We start from the raw sequence: 21,618 nt of genomic DNA, 5'->3' as shown, positions 1-21,618 counted from the left end.
AAAATTGCTCGTATAGAGCATGTCATTCAGCTTTGCATGTGACCTGGTCACATTCCTCTTAATAAAGCAATCGTCTCCACATACGGGAAAGGGCTCCTGGTCAAACTCAACATTCCTGCCAATGTCAGAAAGATGGAGAGTTTTTGTTTGAAGCCAGTCAAGATGTGAAGCGCACTCACTTGACAAACAGCTGAGTGGCCTCCGATTACACAGCACATTACCTCCTCCGTCTTGCATCCTTCATTGGATAATTATAAACACAACCGTTTGGAATCTCCACTCTGGAAATTGTGCTAGGATGACAGAATGGGCCTCATTTAACAATAAGTGAATAATACATTTTATTGTATTAATTGTATTCAGAACAGCAGAAGAAATGATTACTAAAATTAAAAGTTATTGTAATGTAAAAAGAGACTTGCTTGCTCAGCTCTTCGAATGAGACGCCAAGTGTGCTCGCTTCAAGTGATTTAGTCGTCGTGCCAAGTTTACTTTAAAAGTGAAGAAGAATAAACATTGTATATTTAAACATTAAAATGTTCATGCAAATCATGCAATGTCATAAAAAAAAAAAAATTGGCTAGCTTAATGCTAACGTAAAATACAAACCACCATTGACCCAATATTGGGAATTAGCATAGAAGCTACAGCAATGTCTTCTTGCTCATAATGATGACTTAATTTAATTACTTGATCATCAGAAATATTTTCTTATTAATGTAACGGAAATTTTGTCGCTCATTCTTCATAAAAAGCGTGTCAGACGAATATTCCACACAGCCAACTTGGCCAGTGCTTTGGTTTATATTTCTTCCTTCCCTCTGAGTCAGCTGTACTTTAACACTACGGGCGCGTACGTTCTTTACAGATCATCTCCCCTGGATCTCCAATTTGTGTTTCTCTGACTGTAACAGGCTACGGCGGTGCTTTAGCAGGCCTGTCAGAGCCCGAGTTTCCCCTCCGCACTGTCAAAAGTGTGACACCTCCCATCCCATGCTCTTGTCAGTCTATTGAAGAAAAAGTGGATTAATGTCAGTTTCAGGCAGCCTCACAAAGCAATGCCTCGCCTCTTACACGGGAGCGATTCTTGTTGAGACAGTCGTCCGTGGCATCTGGGAGGGGTGCGGAGGGAAAACATGGTGGTGGAGGGGGAGGGTGGGGTGAAGGTTGCAGAAAAAAGAGAGAGGGAGAGAGAGAGAGATAGTGCTACAACACCTCCGAGATACACACCAACAGGGTCATCAGACGTATGGGCTGTTTGGAGGCAGATGCTTAATCACACATAAGCAGCATCAGTGGGCCGACATTGCGATGCCTTTTAGAGATGTGATGGCTGCATGTGTGTGTGTGCAGTCAGAACACCCTCCCCCCCTCCCCCATGGCCGCGACCCCCCCCCCCCCCCCCCCCCCTGATTTTCCCAGGAGACACCCCGCAGAGAAAACGACAGGGCAGCAGAAATGTACAAAACCGCCTCTCTGCCCACTTCCACAGCCTCTCGTTGCACAGTGGTAAAAACGGCCGCTGCATTAATCCTCACTGTGATGGTAATTAGGTTAGCTCATGCCACAAACTGTCAGATATTGAGTTGTCATTATTCTGCCCATCGCACATTCTAATGCTTGGGCCCTTTGCATGAGGTTTTACAGTCAACTTACAAAGCGTAATGTGGGAAAGTAGAGCCACAGTTACCATCCATTTATTTATTTATTGCATATTCGAAAAAGAGTAAACACATTTGCACATAGAGATGGGCCGATATCCGATTCAGACCGATGATAACCATGAGTAAAAATATTGTGGTATTAAAATTACAGTTCTGAAATATAAATAAATCTGGATTTATTCCCAATGAACACAGTCTATTTTATTTTTCAACAGAGTGAAAATGAATTAACTAATTAACTCAAACGTCTTGCACTTAGTCCCACCTCCCCAAAAAAATGTTCATCTACAAATACTGCAACCATGGCCAACATTAAAATACAGTAGCATAGTAGGAGCAAATGTTGATCACAAAACAATAATTTTTTTTTATGGAGCCGTTAACCAAGAATTAAAGACCATTTGCAAAAACACCTTTTGCCCGAACCAGGAAGTGAGCTGTTTAAACATTTGGGTTCGCAGTTCAACCTTGGTGGAGCTCCAGGCTACCTTTTCAACTCTGTTAAGTGCGCAGCTCTCGAGTTGGATTTCATTCAAATCTGTGTAGGTGTACCAATATGTATGCAATGTACAGTTAAAATTTGCACTGCATCTTGTATCAATGCATTCACTCACCAAATGCAACCAATCTGTCAATGGCAGTGCCGAATCTATCCCTTAATTCCATCCGTTGTATTTGTAAACACGTGTAAATTGGTATTCCTTGTCATTGGCGAGCACTTCCTACAAATGCTTGTGCAATTAACTCTAATTAGAGTCAGTAGTTGTGCTTAATGTAAACAGCGGCAACCCCCTCGCAAACCCATTAAAAGGGAAACGTCACACGGCGCCACATCAACATAACTGACAATGTAACTCCTTTACATGCTCATGCTGACCTACAGGTGCATCTTGATTGAGATTGATTCAAAGATTCCGATCGGATTGCCATTTCCTTTTTCCGCATTTTTAGCTGTTTAGCTTCCTGGCAGAATTTCAGTGCATTTTTTTTTTCTTCCTCTCATTGACATCAAGGGCATACAACACACCCATCGCAAGGTTTGGCGGCCGTATGGGTAGACGATATTTGTCGCAATCATTTAGGCTATTTGTCTGTTTTGGACAAGATTGGGAAGTATGTACAGTGTGTTAATATAGCATTCCTTCAAGGCTAAGAGCCAGGTGGGCCGTCCTGCATAAAGATAAGCGCGGCGTGTATGAAACCATTAGAAGTGGTCGATTTAAAGTTGTGACAGTTCAAGGAAAGCGGGGGCCATAACATATTCAGAATGGCGCTGTGCAAGGTCGCTGTTTTAGTACCTCTTCATGTCTATGCACCAAGGCAGACAAGGATGCAGCACATTTCATTTGGGACCGCCGGGGAAGACAATGTGGAGCCATGACTTGTCTAGACGCCCGGTGCTCGTCCTTAGCGCGCAGGGCCCGCTAACAGCCCCCGCATTGAAATAAATCTAAGACGGAATCTGCGCTTCTGTCAAAGAACGAGTCCGCCCGCCCGCCGCCCATACAAAGGAATGCTCTCGGCTCGCTTTGTAATGCATTCAGTTTACATTGCAATCTATAACATTGGCTCGGACTCGGCTGATTGACCTGCATTCTGGAGCCCGCCGGCTCTCTCTCGGCCACACCTGGGGCCCGGCGCCGGCGCGCGGCTGTCACTGGCCATCGCCACGTCCCGCGATTGATGACAGCTATTCACTGATGAAGCTGTATTCATCATTCCTGTCCAGGGCTGCACTGACCAGATGGACCCTGACCATCCATCCACTGTCAGGGACACATCTGTTCCCGTTGTTGCTTAGAGTACTAACAAGTCACCTGCTCCGTGAAAGGCTGGTGTCACGCGTCCGGCAACGGGAAAGAGACAGAAACCAGCTCAACACAAAGCTATTAGTGTATTTGAGACAACCGCTCACTGCTGTTAGTATTGCCGGTTGTTGCTTTATTTTGACTTCAATTGCAACATTCGCTCTAATGTAAGAAACACCATGCTTTGTTAGGACTCAATTAGAGCTGCAGTTAGCCTTTTGTTTAAGAAGCCACAAATCTGACGATTATTTTGTCGATTAATCGATGAATTGCAAATGCCTTATTTTGGAAAAAAAATCTAAAAAAATTGACTTTAATGAGAACTGCCAAAATCTATTTTCTTGTTGAGCAGCTAATTTGGACAAATTGAAGTTTGACTAGATTTCAAAATGATTAATCGATTACCAAAATCGGAATGCATTTTTTGAGACTTCTATGTACGCCCTTACCCTTAGAGCTTCAACATTCCGCTGCATTTTCATAATGGTACATCATTGCAATGTTGACCCACAACTAGTTCAAGTCGTGTTTGCACACAGGCTTGAACCAGCGAGTTTGGCCGAAGCTCAGCGGTGTCAGCCTCTCAGGGTAGGCGCATAAGTGCTTTGCGGGTCTATTTAGCCGCTTTGACTTGATCAGGCTCCCTGAGAGGAGGCTGAGTGTGCCTGAGGAAGCCCCCGTGAAGTTCTTCATTGTCTTAAGACTCAATTGTAATCACCTTACTCAGCGTGACTGACACAAGAACTCTCTGGCATGATTGAAAGTATTGATCTTTTGGCAGCTCTCACAGGACAAGTCAGAGCTCTCGCTTAAAAAAAAAAGGGGAAAAAAATCTCTTCATCTCTCTTGATCAACTGATCAATAATTAACATTAGCACAGTAGGGATTTAGCCACGTGAGAGTGTTTTCCGCCACCTTCAGCCGCCTGTTTCCCACCGGAGAGGAATCTGCTGAGTAAAGCTGATCTGCTGGCGTGGGGCAGTAAAAACAGAGAGGAAGGCCAAACTGCAGTGACTTTCACATTCATAAGCCACACACAGCTCGGGCCGGCCTGTCCGGCGCCCTTCACTGTCGTGCAAGATCGGCAATATTTCTGTCACCTTGAGAGATGGTAACCGGCCAAGTGCCTTTGGAAACAACATGCGTTTTCACAGCACACCCTGTTGCGGCAGAATCAACGTGCTAATCGCCCGATAATTGCCGTTTTAAAAGAAGAACACAACCCGGGCCAGGGAGTACAGTGGGTGGACGTGACGCGCTTTGTCCATTAGCTTCTGCCTGTCGCCACATCGTGACGACAATTAGATATGTCCTATATGCTGTGGAAAGGAGACAATATGGAATTCATTACACCAGCCATGGAGCAAGGCCCAGTTAGCCCATTTTGAGGCGTTCTGAGCTAAACACCCTTGTTAAAACGGTATTTGCCACACATCTTTTCCATGGTAACGCAGTAATGACAGTCTCGCTTGCTGGAAAAATACCACAGCAGGGTTGTTTAGCGCCGACACCCCCCAATAGAGTTGCCCCTAAGTGGACCGGGCTGGAGACCGGGGTTACGCACGTGTCACCGTCTGATACCAGCAGCATGAAAATATGTCTGCACAAAATCTATTAGCGACAGAATTCTCCTGCCCAATCGGTCCCTTCAGCAAAGACGTTATAACTGCACAAACAATAGGAGTAATGTTGTTGTGCTCGGTAATGAGAGCGCCCTGTTGTTTGTCAAACTCTCAAAATACTGAGGCTGAGGGTATATGTCAAAAAATATGATTTTTTTATCATTTTATTAATTCATTAGCTGGATTGTTCTATTTTAAAATAGATGGGCTTTGACTTACAGTGAGTGATTATATTCTGGAGCAAAGTTGGAATGTATCTTTGAAAGGCTCATTAGCAATTAATTGGATTTCTTTCAAAACTTTGCAATGCATACTTGGTTGGTTGCCAGTGATTGGCAGATGATTGGCAAGAATGGCTTCCCGGTGTCAGACTGCTAATTTCAGCCGTGGGTCAGCACTGACTTGGAGAGATTTCCACTTTCCTAGCAGTGAGACAGAGTGCATTTCCTAGCAGAATAACAAAAAATTTAACCTAACCCACTTCCCTCTCTGCAGTATGCAGCCAACTACACATTCTGCTTGTTACGATTTGAGCAACTGGAGGCTTTTAGTTGGGTCTTCAAACGAGTTATAAAACTGGACAGAGGAAAAAGGGCATGCATTACATTTAAGGCGAGGTCATTCCAGACGGAAGGACTGGCAACGGAAAAGGCAGGACATGAGTGGTCTTAAGGAGAACGCATGATTTTTGCTCAGCGGGAAATGGATTTGACTGTCATTCGCATAATAGTGGAAGGAAATGCCTTGTTTTTGTAGGATAGAACCTCGGGGCAGCAAATCCAATGAAAACAGCAAGGGCCCCAAAATTGATCCCTGTGGAACACCATCGCTGAGCACCGTCATCAGAATTAAAGTATGACAAGGTAACAAATGTGACGCTTTAAAACAACATTCGGGAATGTCTGCTGCACGCGCACTTGCTCCTTTTTTTTCTGCTCCTCTTATTTATTTATTTATTGTTGTGTTATTTATTCATTATTTATTCAGCACGCTTTTGTTATACTTGTTTACTTGTTTGTCTGTTGTGAGCCATGTCTTGTCACCGTGGGATAGGGGGGAACGAAATTTCGGTTTCTTTGTGTGTCTTTGGCATGTGGAGAAATTGACAATAAAGCTGACTTTGACTTGACTTTGATTATGAATGATTATGATTTTTTTTGTCACCCAAAAAAAAATGTAAATGAGTTGAGTGTTTTCCAACTCCTAATTGCTCTTTTACCATTTCAGAGTTCTGAAAATTGCCGTGCGATATTCGTTAAAAACCTTTTTGATTATTGTAATTTGTCCAATAAGGTAAGGGTGCTTGAACATCAAACTAGATCCTGTTCTGAGAAGCTTCCCCGTGTTTGCGGTGATTGCAACCTAATGATACTGATCAGCCGTACGATGAAACTCATCAGCTAATTGCTGTATAGGAAGGTCACGGAGAATTTAAAGCACCTCAACTTGGAAGAGAAGCAAAATGAAAAGTACTATGTTGTCTCACCCATTTGTTGACGCTGGTTTCATACATTGCGTAAGATATTAGTGCAGGTAATGTGAAATATTACGGGTTGTGATTTAACCACGCAGAAGCGTTAGCGGTTATCCGCTTGTTGCAAAAAATATGGCCATGTACGACGACGTGTATCCTGCACACCCTCACGGTGCCATTCAGCTCCCCACTTTTCAATATAAAGTTTGTGATGATGACAATGTCAAAGAAAAGCAGCGCCTTCTACGCCAACCTTGAGTTCTTTTCATATTTACAATGGCTCTCCTTTTATCAATCTAGTCGTTTTTAAGCCCTACTCAAATACCAAAAGAGGAGGAACTTTAGCGACAGTCATGCGTGGCCTTACAAGTAATACCAAAACAAACTAGTGATGAATGTTCCACTTAAACACAGGATAATATGATAATGGCCTGTCTTTATTTAGCTTCATTCATCTATATATGGAACAGAAAATCCAATATGACACTTGACAGTAGGTCAAGACAAGTTTCTATTGGAAAGGGATAAAAAAAATACATGGAAGCATTCAGTCATGTTTGATAGAAAAGATCACGCTTTAATCATTTCATAGTGGAAAAATATGCACGTTACAGTGGCGGAGAACAAAAAAACACACATGCGTACAATGGAATCCATTTTCCACCACTATCACACATTATTTATGTACGGATGAGCAGAGTAACGCTTAGCACAAATCACCTTTTTACATTGAAAAGAATGAAAATGGGATTATTCCATTCCAGCCCCCCTACAAAAAAATCTCAAAATAGTAGGCCTAATCCACAATATTGTGATTTATAAAAACATAGTGATAAAATATTTATTGAGATTGTAAACAATTTATGTAAAAATTATAATTTAATGTTCCAATTCACTGTACTGCTCTATTTCTATGATGCTAAGCACTTTTTAACACTGACATTAGCGCTGATGCTAACACAGAAACGTTTTGGCTAGCTACAGTAGCGCTAAAGTATCTTATTGTAAATGGCCAATTTTATTTATCACATTGCTTTTTTGTTGGCGTAATTACTACATACGGTTCCTTTTAATCACAATATGTTTTGTGAGTACATTTGGAGTATTTAATGTGTCGATTTATTCGCCTTCCACGTTTTGGTGCCCTCCCGTGTGAATGTGTGCATGAGCTTGAATACATCATGCACTCCAGGGATGTCTGCGCTAATGGAGGCTGAGGCTGTCGCGCTAGTATTGATTGCTCAGACCTACAGATTATTGCTGTGAAGAGTGACCAACAGCGGCTCGCCCGGCAAAAAAAAAAAAAAAAAACTTGACCAGCAGACAAGAGTCCGGCTGCTCTACGCTGAGGATCAACACGTTTAATTGTTTGTGGTGTTCTCTGGCCCTTACTGCTGAGGGCCCTTGGGGGATGGAGGCTAGAACAGACTCTGACCTTTACAGCCTCATTCACACGTAGACTGGGAAATGTATCAGTGATCCTTCCTTTCACAATAGCTCCAATTACCAGACACCAACAAAATCGGGGCTCTTATGTAATGGAATAAGAACAGTTTATCCTTAAAGTGCAGCTTATGAAGCCGACTCGACAAAAAGGCGGCAAATAATCAAACATGCTTTTATCGAGGACCGGAAAACTAAAACTTATCGCATTTTCCGTGTTTGCGTTTCCGCTATTTTGAGTTCTTTTTATTTGTTTGCACAGCTAATAAATAGCGCATTTCCATATCACTAATTTCCCCTTACTGTCTGTCGCCTTGACTTTTCCGCTCGTACAGATCCAACGAAGACTATATGGACAGACGGAAAAAAAAAGTCATCCTGTGTCGGTATCTGAGCCCATCAGCATTCAGCTCGACGGTTTGCAATTTTAATGAATATTAATGGCTGTTTTCTCATACATAATATTCTCATAATGACTCTACAAAGTAAATGCGGCCCTCCTACAACAAGCATTTATCATAACTAGCAAGCAAAGCCGTAACACTGTCACCCGCTAAGGAGATAAAGCCATCAGATACTTTATTCCCTTGTAATTCCAACATGTGACTAAGTTGCCGTTTTATGAAGTAGATGATACGTAGTTTTACAATCAAACCACCCGCTATAAACTATCTGCGCTTTAGTTTATATGACCGTGGTAGTACAATTATGTTAAATGAAAAGCACGCTGAGATAAAAGGAGTCTTTTACTCTAATATATTGTGTTGACTAAATAGAAATGGGATTGTGTGTATGTGGTGAGGCATTTTTTCTTGTGGTCCACACTTGTGTCAAATGCCTTTTCCCTTGAGCCATTAAAACAGCAGAGGAGCCCGGCTCAATACTCAGACATTATCTGTGAGCGACTGAACCCGGTTTGGGAATTGGTAAAGCCAAGGGAGAAATAGACTTGGAATAGAACACCCTGGCAAATTCCATTTCACAACTCAAGTGGTCTCCTTGTGAAAGATCATTTGCTTTGGAGTGAGTAAACAGAAGGGACTCCATCGCTCTCAGTGATTCGCATGTGTGCCAAAGCTGCGGATTACCGACGATCAGGAAGTCTTGACGCTCATTGGGAACGCGAAAGCCTGGCAAAATGACTTCAATTGTGGCGCCGTTTGATTTGCTTATGTTGGTTGGTCGTGAAGGGATCTTAAGAGACTTGTCGAGGATTCCCGCAATTGGCTTCGCTTGCCCAACTGTGTTTATATATTAAACCCATCTACCCCATTCAAATGAATTGAAACCAAAACACAGCAATTAAAAAAAATCACTGACCTTTTCTATACTTTTACCGGACGCAGTTGCAACTCGTGTGGGTTTGTCTGCATATGTTCTCCTGCTGCTCGGACTGCAAACTATATTCAAAGTGTGCGACAAAGCTGAGCTCCATACAATTTTACTTGAGAAATGTCACTTTCGCCATTTGCCAAGTTCTCTCAATTTTTCTACTTCTCCTGAAGTGAAAAATACAGCTCAACTTTATTAATATAGGCACTTATTATCACTTTTAGGGAAGCTTCGATTATTCACCGTCAGGTTGGCTCTGCCAATAGACGGGCTTCTCTCTATTATTATTTTTGATGCGGCCCTTGTAGCGGATCTCATTAAGGCTCACCCTGACACGGGCGAGCTGCATGTATTGATGGAGAACACCTGAACCCTCACTGACGGCAGACCCCGCCTGCCCGCCACGACAGACCCATCAAAGCGGGGACGCCTGTCTCGACCGACTCAGCCTTGAGTTGCGCCTGCGTTGCCCGCTGGCGCCCGGCCAAGCTGGCACAAGTACTATTGTCCTTCACTCCCACCCTCCACCCTTCCACGCTTGCTTTCCCACTATTCAATTATTTACAGTAACTTTGTATCGCAAAGCGACTCCAGCTCTAGTTGATGTCACATGCGTGCGCAGAAAGAAACTGTTTGTCGTTACAGAATGCATTTATTTATTCATTTATTTAATTATTTATATTTAATTATTATTTTTATTTTATTTTCTGTTTCATGCTTGCCGACCATATGACACGAAGCTTGTACAGTATGTCTTGGACCAGACTTTTGAACAGTCCCTGCATCATCTGGTGTAGCTGTCACATCCACAATTACGTTATTGCTGTCTCACTCGCAAGAGCAAGAGTGTCAGAGCTCTCGGAGCCAAACAGATGGGAGCTGGTTGGCAACAGACGGCATGCAAATCATGGATCATTTGATTGGAGATCTTATTTAATTATTCGACCAAGTGGCTGTCTCGGAGAAGCCTCAATTCATACCGGCGTCTCGTGTGTGTGTGTGTGTGTGTGTGTGTGTGTGTGTGTGTGTGTGTGTGTGTGTGTGTGTGTGTGTGTGTGTGTGTGTGTGTGTGTGTGTGTGTGTGTGTGTGTGTGTGTGTGTGTGTGTGTGTGTGTGTGTGTGTGTGTATATAATGAGTGTAAGCAACTGTTAGGATAATCAACAAAACATGAGCGGCGTAAAATCTGGAATTGAAGTCATACGGGTTAATGAAAATGGATTTGAGTTTTGCGTTTAAAAATTTGGCACAGGTATAAAACAAGAAAAGCCTTGAGCCTTAGTTAGCAAATTAGTGTTGATTGAACTATTTGGGGGAGGCAACATTGTGTGATTTTTTTATTTTTTTACAAAAGTGGGGTAAAAAAAAAGATCTGAACTGCAGAGGCAGCTTTAACAATGTACCAAATTAAATTGTGTCAAATGAGAGCGAGGATTTCAAGTAGGGAAGTAAATTAAATGAAACATTTGGTGTTGGCTGAAACGGTTTGCGGGAAAACAAAATGAGCTGTATTTAACATTCAGGCATAATGCTGAAAAGTGACAATTGCTGATCTCCATGGAGATCAATAACCGCGGCAGGATCATTGTGTAAAGTGTCTCCAGGTTTAATGCAGAGAGGATGTCATTATTATTTTCCTTCTGCTAATGACCATCATTATGCACGGACACTGATTGAATTCCATTTGTTACCTACGTTTGAGGCTGAGTGGAATAATTACCATTTAAGTGCCGCCATTAAAATGCATGCACGCTTGTTCATATTCGCACCTTTTTTGGGGGGGGAAAATACATTACTAAATTATTATTTATTCGCAAAATGCATCGCCCAGCTTTAATTTAGTATTCAAGGTGTAATTCAATGCGAGCATGCCTTCTCCCTTTTTTTTTTTCTTCAAAAATTCAAAGAACACTTTTGCTATCAGTGCCATGCACTCTCTTACGTTTTAATTAAAATGGATCTCGTGAAAAGACTAATCGATACAACCACTTTTTCCCCCTATTGATTTGTCAACCAATTCTATCGCATTCAAAATAGATGTTTTAATGATTGCAGACATTCACTTTCTGAATACAGCGCAACCTCTTGCTTTTTGCTCATTTCAATACACTTTTCATGAAATGAAATAATTACAAGTAATCCCTTCCAGACTGTGATATTAGTTTGAAGTAGACTTTTCATGGAAGGCGCTAGTGGACACCAAAATGATTTTGAAGCTGTGAGTAAAATTGTTCCACATTGTTGCATTTAGAAAGTGAAATCCCCCCAAAAAAGCTTGCCACTTCTAATCTCGTTTTCTGGCAGTCGGGTCAAGTAATGGAATGGAATCACAGTCCTGTGCGGCAGGTAAATAGGCAAAGGGATTCACAAAAAAACAAAACCAAAAAAAACCCACCCTACTTCTTCAGATAGAGCTCCTATAAATAATACACTCGAGTCAAAATGAGATTCGGCCGTAGCTAATCAATCAATGACAGATGAGCGCACTGGCACGTGTGCTTAAAAAAAAAAAAAAAAAAGAATGCAGAAATGCGAGCGAACAACTTGTAGTTTTGTGCCACCGGTAAGACTTCCTGGCGATTTATCAAAGTCAGCGGCGGCGAGCGGCGCTCCTGCGTGATTGTAGTTCACGGCGGACGCAATTGAGGCACAGCGCTGAAAGGAATGTTTATGCCCTCAGCTGTGGCACTGTCAGCCTTGTGGAATTTACTGTAAATCACATTGCTTTTATTGCCAGATTTAGGAGCTTATCCTCCGTGGGTTCTATTCACTGCAAAGCTCGGCCCTATTAAGACTTCAAGTCCTGCTCAATGGGCGCTAGGAAAACGTGTCTGAAATAATGGGAGGAATGAGTGCTTAAGGACTCGTTCGGATTTGGGATTATCTTTATTTGCGGAGTATTTGGGAAAACATGAGGAGAGTGGATGTGTGAGGAGGAAATAGGAAGAAACTCAAATTGATTCAAGATATAATGCAAGCATCCATTCACATCACAAAATGTAAACGTACAAAAAAAAGCAGGTGACAGGTGAGTGTAGCACTTTGTATGATTCAAACGACTAAGTAAAAAAGCGCTAGGTAGCCTGACCTTCATTCAAAAGGAAAAGTAGAATTTATTGATGTCTCAGTTGGTGAAAGCAGGTAAATGTATTATAAAGCATAATCTTGAAATAAAGAAGTCGTCACACCATCCAAAGTGAGTCTGCAAATGGAATTTTGTGTTAGCAACATGCTAATAATGCACGCTAAGCGTTAATATAAACCTTAGCGATTTAGAGATTACGCACTTAGTCAGTCATGCATGTCGTTTCCTTCCTGATACTAGAACAGTCGCAAGATGGCGTCGATGGCTGGTATTCGTGAGGAGTATCGGCAGTCGTTGGGAGGACTCGATACATTGAAATGAGGCCGTATTGGTTCGTTTCTGATATTTCTGAAATTTGATGTTTAAAACAACAATCTCCAAGTAAGGGTTAGATTGACTCATTGGTCAGATGAGGAGCCTCACTTCCACACAATAAACGTCATTCTTAACGGTCACTTAATCAACTAATAGATTATTGTAGCCATCCTTTAAATGAAATGTTACGAAACGCCGAACGCTACTCACTCGATCGATCAATTTTGGCATGGCTCAGATTGGCATCATTGATCCTCCAAAACAACAACAACAACAACAACATCCTTTCCTTCAAATCGTCAAGCTTTGAGGATTCCAGCCCTGTGACGGACATGAACTGTGATCTTGAAAGCCGTATGCGCGGGTGTCGGCGTGATGTGCGCGTTGACGTGCCGTAGCGAGGGTTCAAGGAGGCAGCTGAGCAAAATAATTTCCAACGTCCTGCCTGCTGACACAAGGACAAAAGCACCGTCTCAACATGCCCATATGAGGCAGCAGACAATGGCCGCGGCTACACCTGGAAATGCACCGCTGTTGTTTTTCACCGTGACCTCCACAGACTGCTCTCTTCCGTGCATGCGGACATTCGCTCGGGCCGTTATTGCACGGCAGATTCACGCGCAATGTCATTATTCCGCAATCCACCGCTGCACTGACCAACATCAAAACATCCCGCCAAGTCTGTGGCATCACGCACAAGCTTTTAATAAAAACACAATCTGCAATCTGGACTGCTCTTTGTCTGGAGTGGCCGCAGTAGCGGCAGCAGCCCGCCTCCCGGGTCGGATTTCTCCCAAGACCTCATCGAGTTTGAATTAGCATGGTGCAGTCAGGGGAGTGGTGGAGGTTGAATCAATGCATCACTCTTAGGGCCTTGGCTATGGATATGAGAAGGCATAATGGGACTTTTGGTGCCCGCGCTCATATCATGTGTCCGACCAGGGTCTCCCCCGCGTTGCTTCCCCAAAGGAGAAGAGATTACCTCCCCCTTGCCAAGGCCACCGACTCATAATGAAGCGGTACGGGCAGCGCAATGCCCCCTTCTGATGCTAGAGTGAAATAAATATTGAATAATAATACAGGGCCGTGGAGTCATATATGTAAAATTGCGGCCACCTCTCTGTGCAGGGTGTATTAAAAATAGATTTCAGGACTATTTTCAGTTGTAGTGGGAATGTGTTATGCATGTTGCGGATCCAACAATGGATTTTATGGAAATATATTGCTGCTACACTGAAAGAAGAAAAAAAAAAGTTCAATATCTCATTATAACGTGGTAAGTTCGGCTTCCGCATCCGGCATAATAAGTAAAATGAAGCCATTTGCTGCAGTTGAGGAGTCGCTTGTCAATCTTTTTAAACACTTGGTCCTATTTTTTAGTGTTACACAAGTGTAGTTGTTTGTCTACTAACTGTGATTGTTAAAGACAAAGGACACAGCCAGACACAGCCGACACAGCCAGTGACTTGAACCGGAACTAAAACTCATTACGTTAGTGTTGGCTCATGAGTGAACGATTCGTTCAAAGGAACGGCTTTTTTCAGTGAACCGCTTTTCAGTTCATATAACTTCAACCAGTAGGTGTCAGTAATGCGCATTGAAGCTGGTGCCACCTCGCCGTAAAACAAAATGAAGAAGAAAATGACGTCGCTTCCCGTTCACGAACGAGTCGTGAATTGCATTTCCCGTTCCCCAACTGAACGGATCTGTGAGTGAACGAGTCAGCGAGTGAGTGATTTGCATTTCCAGATCATCGCGAGAACGAATCGGTGAGGGAACGAATCCTGACTTTCTCGTTCGCGAACGAGTCAATGGGTGAACTGCCTTCCTTCTCGTGCATCAACGGATCAGTCAGTGAACATGTTGCGTCTCCCTCCTGGCGTGAACTATGTAAGCCAGATTGCCGATTTACGATTTGCCAAGGAAAGAAAGAACCACTAACTGAAACACCGCTTGTTTTATGCATGTTTTCTCCAAGCTAACGGCTAACTTTATTGCATGAAGGGATGCGCTGTTATGCAACAACGGGGAGAGTATGCTTCTCTTTGGGTAATCTTTATTTTATAACACTTATAGTAGTTTTAAATAACGTGTATGCATACATACGCCTAAATATTATTATCCAATATATCTACTGCAATTTCACGTTAGATTGCTCGTTTGAAATTTACTTTAATTATTATTTTAATAAACATTTATGTTAAAATATTTTGGTGTTTTATTCCTTGTTTTTATATTCGCCAATTAAAACATAAAAATATGACATTTGGTTTACTGCTTTATGACTATGTTTGCGTTTTACGTTGTTACATGAGTTGGTGTCCCCTAAAATAACAAATGTCAGCATAACGGATTATTTTTTCAACCTTTTATTCCAACACAAACACATTCGATATAATAACACCATCAACTACAATCCAACAAATACAAAATCAAAACATCAATATCGGCATAACGTGTGTCGGCTGGCATAGCAACAGCACTGTCTGTCACTCACTCGTGAATCTTCGCGAATGAACCTGAAACTGGCGGTGTACCTAATGGAGTGTCTGTGTGACGTCAAAGATCAAACAGCCAATCAGAAAGTGGGGGTGAGGGCAGGTGTGGCAGTTTTCACTTAAGCTTTGGCCATGATTTATCCCTAATGAAGTGGCCTGTTATTAGGTACACCTGAAAATGGCGGTGTACCTAATGGAGTGTCCGTGTCAAGTCAAGTTTATTTGTATAGCCCTAAATCACAAACAGTCTCAAAGGGCTTCACATAGACAAAAATTGACAATTATTCTCAAAGCATCCCCTGATCTTAAGCTCCCAAAAGGGCAAGGAAAAACTCAAAAACCCCTACCGGGGAAAATGAGAAACCTTGAGAAGGGACCACAGATGGAAGTAACCCCCTTTCAGGATCACCAGGTTAAACCAGGTGTGACGTCACAGATCAACCAGCCAATCAGAAAGTGGGGGTGAGGGCGGGTGTGGCACTTTTCACTTTCACTTAAGCTTTGGCCATGATTTTTCCCTAATGAAGTGGCCTGTTATTAGGCACACCTGAAAATGGCGGTGTACCTAATGGAGTGTCCGTGTGACGTCACAGATCAAACAGCAAACAGCCAATCAGAAAGTGGGGGTGAGCGCGGGTCTGGCACTTTTCACTTAAACCAGGGGTGTCGACCTCCAGTCCTCGAGGGGTCACGTTCTAATATGTTTTCCAAGTTACCCTCGTTAAACACACCTGCGTGAAAATATTTTGTTCATTTTCACGTTCTGCAGGAGCTAAAACTTTTCACGCAGGTGCACTTAACGAGGGAATCTTGGAAAACACGTTGGAATGCGGCCCCAAGGACTAGCGCTTGACACCTGTGACCTTTGACCATGACATTTTCCTAATAAAGTGGCCTGTTATTAGGCACACTTGAAAATGGCGGTGTACCTAATGGAGTGTCCGTGTGACGTCACAGATCAAACAGCCAATCAGAAAGTGGGGGTGAGGGCGGGTGTGGCACTTTTCACTTAAACCAGGGGATTCCTCGAGGGGCTGCATTCCAATATGTTTTCCAAGTTACCCTCGTTAAACACACCTGCATGAAAAGATTTTGTTCATTTTCACGTTCTGCAGGAGCTAAAACTTTTCACGCAGGTGCACTTAACAAGGGAATCTTGGAAAACATGTTGGAATGCGGCCCCGAGTACTAGAGCTTGACACCTGTGACCTTTGACCATGATATTTCCCTAATGAAGTGGCCTGTGATTAGGTACAACTGAAAATGGCAGTGTACCTAATGGAGTGTTCGAATGACGTCACAGATCAACCAGCCAATCAGGAGGTAGGGGTGAGGGCGGGTGTGGCACTTTTCACTTTCGCTAATGAAGTGGCCTGATATTAGGTACACCTCATGGACACTTCAATAGGTACACTACACGAGGTAAATAAATAAATACGTAAATAAATAAATAAGAAAGTGTAGCGAACGATTCGGTGAACGATTCTTTTGAACAAATCTTTTGAGTGAAACGATTCTAAAGATTCAGTTCACTTATAAGAACTGGAATGTACATCACTATATTACGTCCCCGTCCCTCCTCCCTTTTTTTTTTTTTTTTTTTAATTTTGCCGTTGTTTTTTTAATTGAACTCTACAGGTCACATTCATGACTTTGCTTATTTAAATGAATTTATTAGAATGTTGCACACGCAAATATTTCTGAATTGATTATGGGCTGTAAAAGGGGAACAACTTTATTACAGGCTTTACTTTGGTCTGACATCTATAAACGCATCTTGTGCGTCTGACGCAAAACTAGTGATGCGTTCACCGCAACGCAAACTGCTGTCATTAGATTATGAAGACGTGAAAATGTCTTGTGTTCATCAAGTGTTGTCATAGTCGAGGCTCCTCGTGAACGCGCAGCCAGATCATTAGGAGCTCTCCTTTGAATTTGGCTCTCTCCTGCAGGGATCATGCGCAGTGCGCAGCGCGCCTGCCTCCCCTCCAGTCGGCCGAGCAGCTGTCCAAGGGCTTGGAATTCCAACATGGCAGAGGCAGTGGTCAGTCTCGCTCGCAGCAGCAACTTGGAATGCTCTCCGCTGTCGAGCTGCTGCTCCGGCAGCCTTTAACGCCCCGCAACAGCCTGCACACCGCCGCACTCGGATCGATGCTCGCGTGAAAGCCTGCAGCCGTCCTGTCACCTACACAGGTAAGCCTTGCATGCATCCTCCTTCCGTGATATTCATTTTATTTATTTATTTTTATTTTATATATATATATATATATATATATATATATATATATATATATATATATATATATATATATATATATATATATATATATATATATATATATATAAATTGTGATTACACGCTCTACGCGAGTCTCCTCTCACTGTTGCCGTCTATTCGAATGCGTCTATGCAGCTCCATCGCCTCCAAACACGCGTGACAAGACGACGCGCTGCGGGATAATGACGCACGATTTGAATAAGTTGAAACAAGTTTGTGCACGTTGATTAGAAAGCAAGCGGGCGGAAAAACTTGACGCATTCACAAGCAAGACTCGCTACATCAACTGTTTTGCAAGTAATCTATTTCCAAAAGTAAAGGGGAGGAGGAAGAGGAGGAGGGGGTTCGCTCTTCCTCGAATGGGCGGCATGAGCAACGTGTGCGTGTGTATGTGTGTGTGTCCATGTCATCGTCAGTGTGTCTCATCAGGCTATTGCAAGAAGTGTCACACTCCTGTGCAGCGCTTCCCCCCCCCCCCTCCCAAATACATCCTCGTTGTCCTCCTCTTCCTCCTCGCATGCATGCGCGGGGATTTGCGTGGACACAACACGGAGCCGTGCGTTAAAAAAAAAAAAATCATTTGTGTGTGTGTTTGTGTGAAAGTTGTGAAAGGAGATCTCGCGTGGCTGCAATGAGAAGCAAGACGTTGGAATTCCACCTGGTGAACGTTGCGAATCTGCTGTCTTCCTTCTCTTCTTCTTCCCGGGCGTGAAGACATGATTACGAGCACCAGCTTTTATGGTATGTCCCCCCCTTTTTTTTATATTAACATTAATTTATCTCTGCTGTGCCTTTTAATAGCCATGAGAAAAGCTTGCTTTTGTCTATGTGCATGCAAAGTCCCCCCCATACACATATTATTTTTTCCTAATGTACAGTATGTGACAGTTAAGACCTTTGTGGAAAGTCATGTTCCATTTCTAATCAATAGATGTGACACTTTCAATTAGGTCCTCAGTACAGCTCATTAGGAAGACTAGAGGAGTAGAACCACCTTTAATTATACTCCTGCAATTGCCGCAATTCAAGGTTTCCTCTCATTTTTTTTGCTGGCAAAACACCGCTGTTGCATCCCACTTATTTGTGATCAATATGAATTATTTGATATTGTTTATCAAGTTTTAATGATGGATAAAAGGAGCTTTGAGTGACATGTGATGCTTGAGTTTGTGGGTAAATTCATTAATTTTTTTTGTCACTGCATTGTATGAGTTTGGTAATTACAGAAAAACAACAGAACAGAAATCCGGTTTAAAAATCACATGTAGGACAATTTATTATCGACTGGAATATTATTTTGGACGCTGTGATGATGCATGAATCATACATCCATACAAATATGCTTTTAGGCTTATTTAAATGCAAGAGTTTTGCAGACACATAATTAAAAATGACTGTCAAGTGTTTATGACAAATCAGTACGCACATAGAAAAACAGTTAAATTGTAAACACACACACACAAAGTGAGCACAAGTTGCCTTTAGCAGGCAATGTGTCCTAAGTGAACCACGTCCACCTCCGTAGACTAAAGCACTTAATTGTATTCAAACATTTCATTTGCATGTTTCCGCCCGCTTCTGCAGAGGAAATTAGCATCATCAGCAATGAGCTGAAGTATGTTTTCATTCCTCTTGACAAAAAAACAAACAAAAAAAAAAACCCAGCATTCCAGCACCCGACATTCAGCGGGGAGGTGGAAAACAAAATGTAGTGTACATCCATTATCTTGGAGTGTTTGCTTCTAATGTGACGTTGTAAAGTGGGATTTTAAATTTGTTGTTCAGATTTTTTTTTTCCTAATTGAGGTTGTGCTTAGTTATTTGTACTTGAAAAAAATGTCATCCTACTTTTTTTTGTCAACTAATTTTACCAGCATTTGGTAATTGAAAATGTATGTAGAATGTTAAATAAAAAATATTTATAAATGATTCATACAATTTTTTTAAATATCCTAATTACCAGCGGCCGCAATATTAAGGTCAATATAAAATTCCACCTTTTCCAAATATGATAATGCTCGAATTATATCGACACTGGCCTACTACACACATTCATTATTGTAGTGGTGCACAAGTGGACACGACTTTCTGTATTGTGTACTTTTATTTATTTATAGAGTGCACTTCCACACCATTGCAAACTACAGCCACGGTAGCATTTATTAATAAATGATTGTTTTTTTTATTTTTTTTACACAGACATCATTTTCAATTCAGCTCTCATGTTGAATGCAATTAGACTGGTCATGTGTACCTAATGAAGTGTCTAGTGAGCCCACAAGTACTTTTTTTTTTTTTTGGGTGTTGATGGGTGGCAGGTCCTTACTTAACCTCGCTCAGGCACCTCCGGCAGCTTGCATCACATCTTGAAAATGAAGATATTAATCCAAGTTGTTGCTTTGATACGAAACCTCGGCAGCATCATGTGATGACAGAGCGCTCGCTCGCCCCTTGTTTTCATCCGCCACTCTGCTGAATGTCACACACATTCACACTTTGAAACGAAGCTGCTAAATGAGAACAAGAAGCTCATGTGAAGGACATGGAGAATACCTTGAACACCTTTGCTGCTTTACCAGTTTTGTTTTATGTAGTCAGAGAAGAAGTGTGATATTTTTTCCCCCCCTCTCTCGCTCTGGCTGCTTTATTAACTTATCTATTATTAATGTACAAACGTGTAGATTGCGAGAGTTTAAATTCCGTGAAATATTTTTTAATGAACGCGATGTGTATGTCACAACCTTTAGTCCATCAGTGTTCCTAGTAGATTAGAGGCGGTTCCTATTTTTTTGCCACTCTTGTGTAGCTAATCACCCAAATATTAAAAATGCACTTTCAGAAAATGTACATGACAATGTAAATATTATGTACAAAGTTTGACTTGTTTCCTCAGATCCAAAAAGTGTCCATTGAATTAAATCCTCATTACTATAGCGGCGGATTTTTTGCTCTAATATTCAAAATCTGTCAAAAATATTGTTCTTTGCTTTCGCAATCTAACGCTCCAAATGTTTTGGTCATAAAAATGTAATATGGTTATGATTCGTACACCTCCACACGAGATGTCAAAGTCAATAAATATTGAACATTATAATGCCATTTTCCTCATAGCTGTTCAAAAATGTCGACATAGACGACTTAATGCTTTACATGCCCGTTTGATTCCCCGACGACTTGATTGGCACGTGTGTTTGAGTTCAGTGCAGCGTGTGAGCCCCCTCTCTAAACGATCATCCCATAATGGGCAGTGTGTAACACCATTAGTGACGGCGTAAATTGACAGCGTGGGCCCACAGCGGCGCTAGGAGGGAGCCGTAAACATCAACACTGACACTCCATGTATGTGCGCTAATGGTGACAAGGAAAGGCGGCTCGTGATTACCTTGCGGTGTAATAAAATAAATAAATAAATAAAAACACAGCCCCTGGGATGTCAGTGTTGCTCTTGTAAATCAATACGATGTTCATCTTTGGAGATTTAACATGAAGCCCTTTGACTAGACTATAAGGACAAGATGTTAAGTCATTTTGATAGCAAAAGCAAAAAAAAAAAAAAAAAAAGGTCCCCGGTGGGAGCGCGCCACTCCAAACAAAACGTATTCCTCCTTCCCAATGCACCTGTTTTCTACTACGCGGCGCTTGCGTTCCCCCGGTGGCCGCTGACCGTGTTATCTGCGTGTACGCTGACAATCCCCGCCGTGATCTAAAGTTGGGCCCGGCCCGCATTACAAAGTGAAGGCAGCTGTCTGTTGCTACACTCAGGGATGTGTTTGCTCTACTGCCAAGATGAAGGACCGTGAATCCTTGACATCCTCTCTTTCTAACCCTCTCCTCCCTCCCTGCCTCCCACTCAGACACATGCAACTGTCCGCTCAGCACCCCCCCCACTCTTTTATTTGTCTTTTGAGTGACAGCATAGACTCTAAAATGCATCCTTTTCTTAACGTGTTTCCCTGTGTTATATTCTCTCTCTCCGAGGAAGGGCATCTGATTTGGATTCAGCAAGACAAAACAAACCAGGTTGCCTAATTAGTCATTCTGGCTGCGTGGTTTTGTCGATGGTGGCGGCGGCGGCGCGCCACGCGATCCATTCTGGGACGC

General features: G+C 42.3%; 1 protein-coding gene across 4 annotated transcripts in view; it reads left to right on the top strand.

Moving 5' to 3' along the window:
- Positions 1-21,618, top strand: part of fign (fidgetin) — a 51,027-nt gene that overhangs the window by 9,120 nt on the left and 20,289 nt on the right. For 2 of the 4 annotated variants that reach the window (XM_049727861.2, XM_049727860.2), the window contains exons 5-6: positions 17,192-17,432; positions 18,121-18,258. In XM_049727861.2, the coding sequence (XP_049583818.1) occupies positions 18,234-18,258 (25 nt within the window). In that variant the 5' untranslated portion in view covers positions 17,192-17,432; positions 18,121-18,233. Of the gene's footprint in view, positions 1-17,138; positions 17,433-17,679; positions 18,259-21,618 lie in introns of those variants that run through there. The other 2 variants (XM_049727862.2, XM_049727863.2) reach the window with 2 other exon arrangements.

The sequence above is a fragment of the Syngnathus scovelli genome, chromosome 8 (genome assembly GCF_024217435.2).
Source record: "Syngnathus scovelli strain Florida chromosome 8, RoL_Ssco_1.2, whole genome shotgun sequence".
NCBI classification, from domain to species: domain Eukaryota; kingdom Metazoa; phylum Chordata; class Actinopteri; order Syngnathiformes; family Syngnathidae; genus Syngnathus; species Syngnathus scovelli.
Note: the sequence above shows the minus strand (reverse complement) of the source record. Positions and strands in the feature narration are given on the sequence as shown.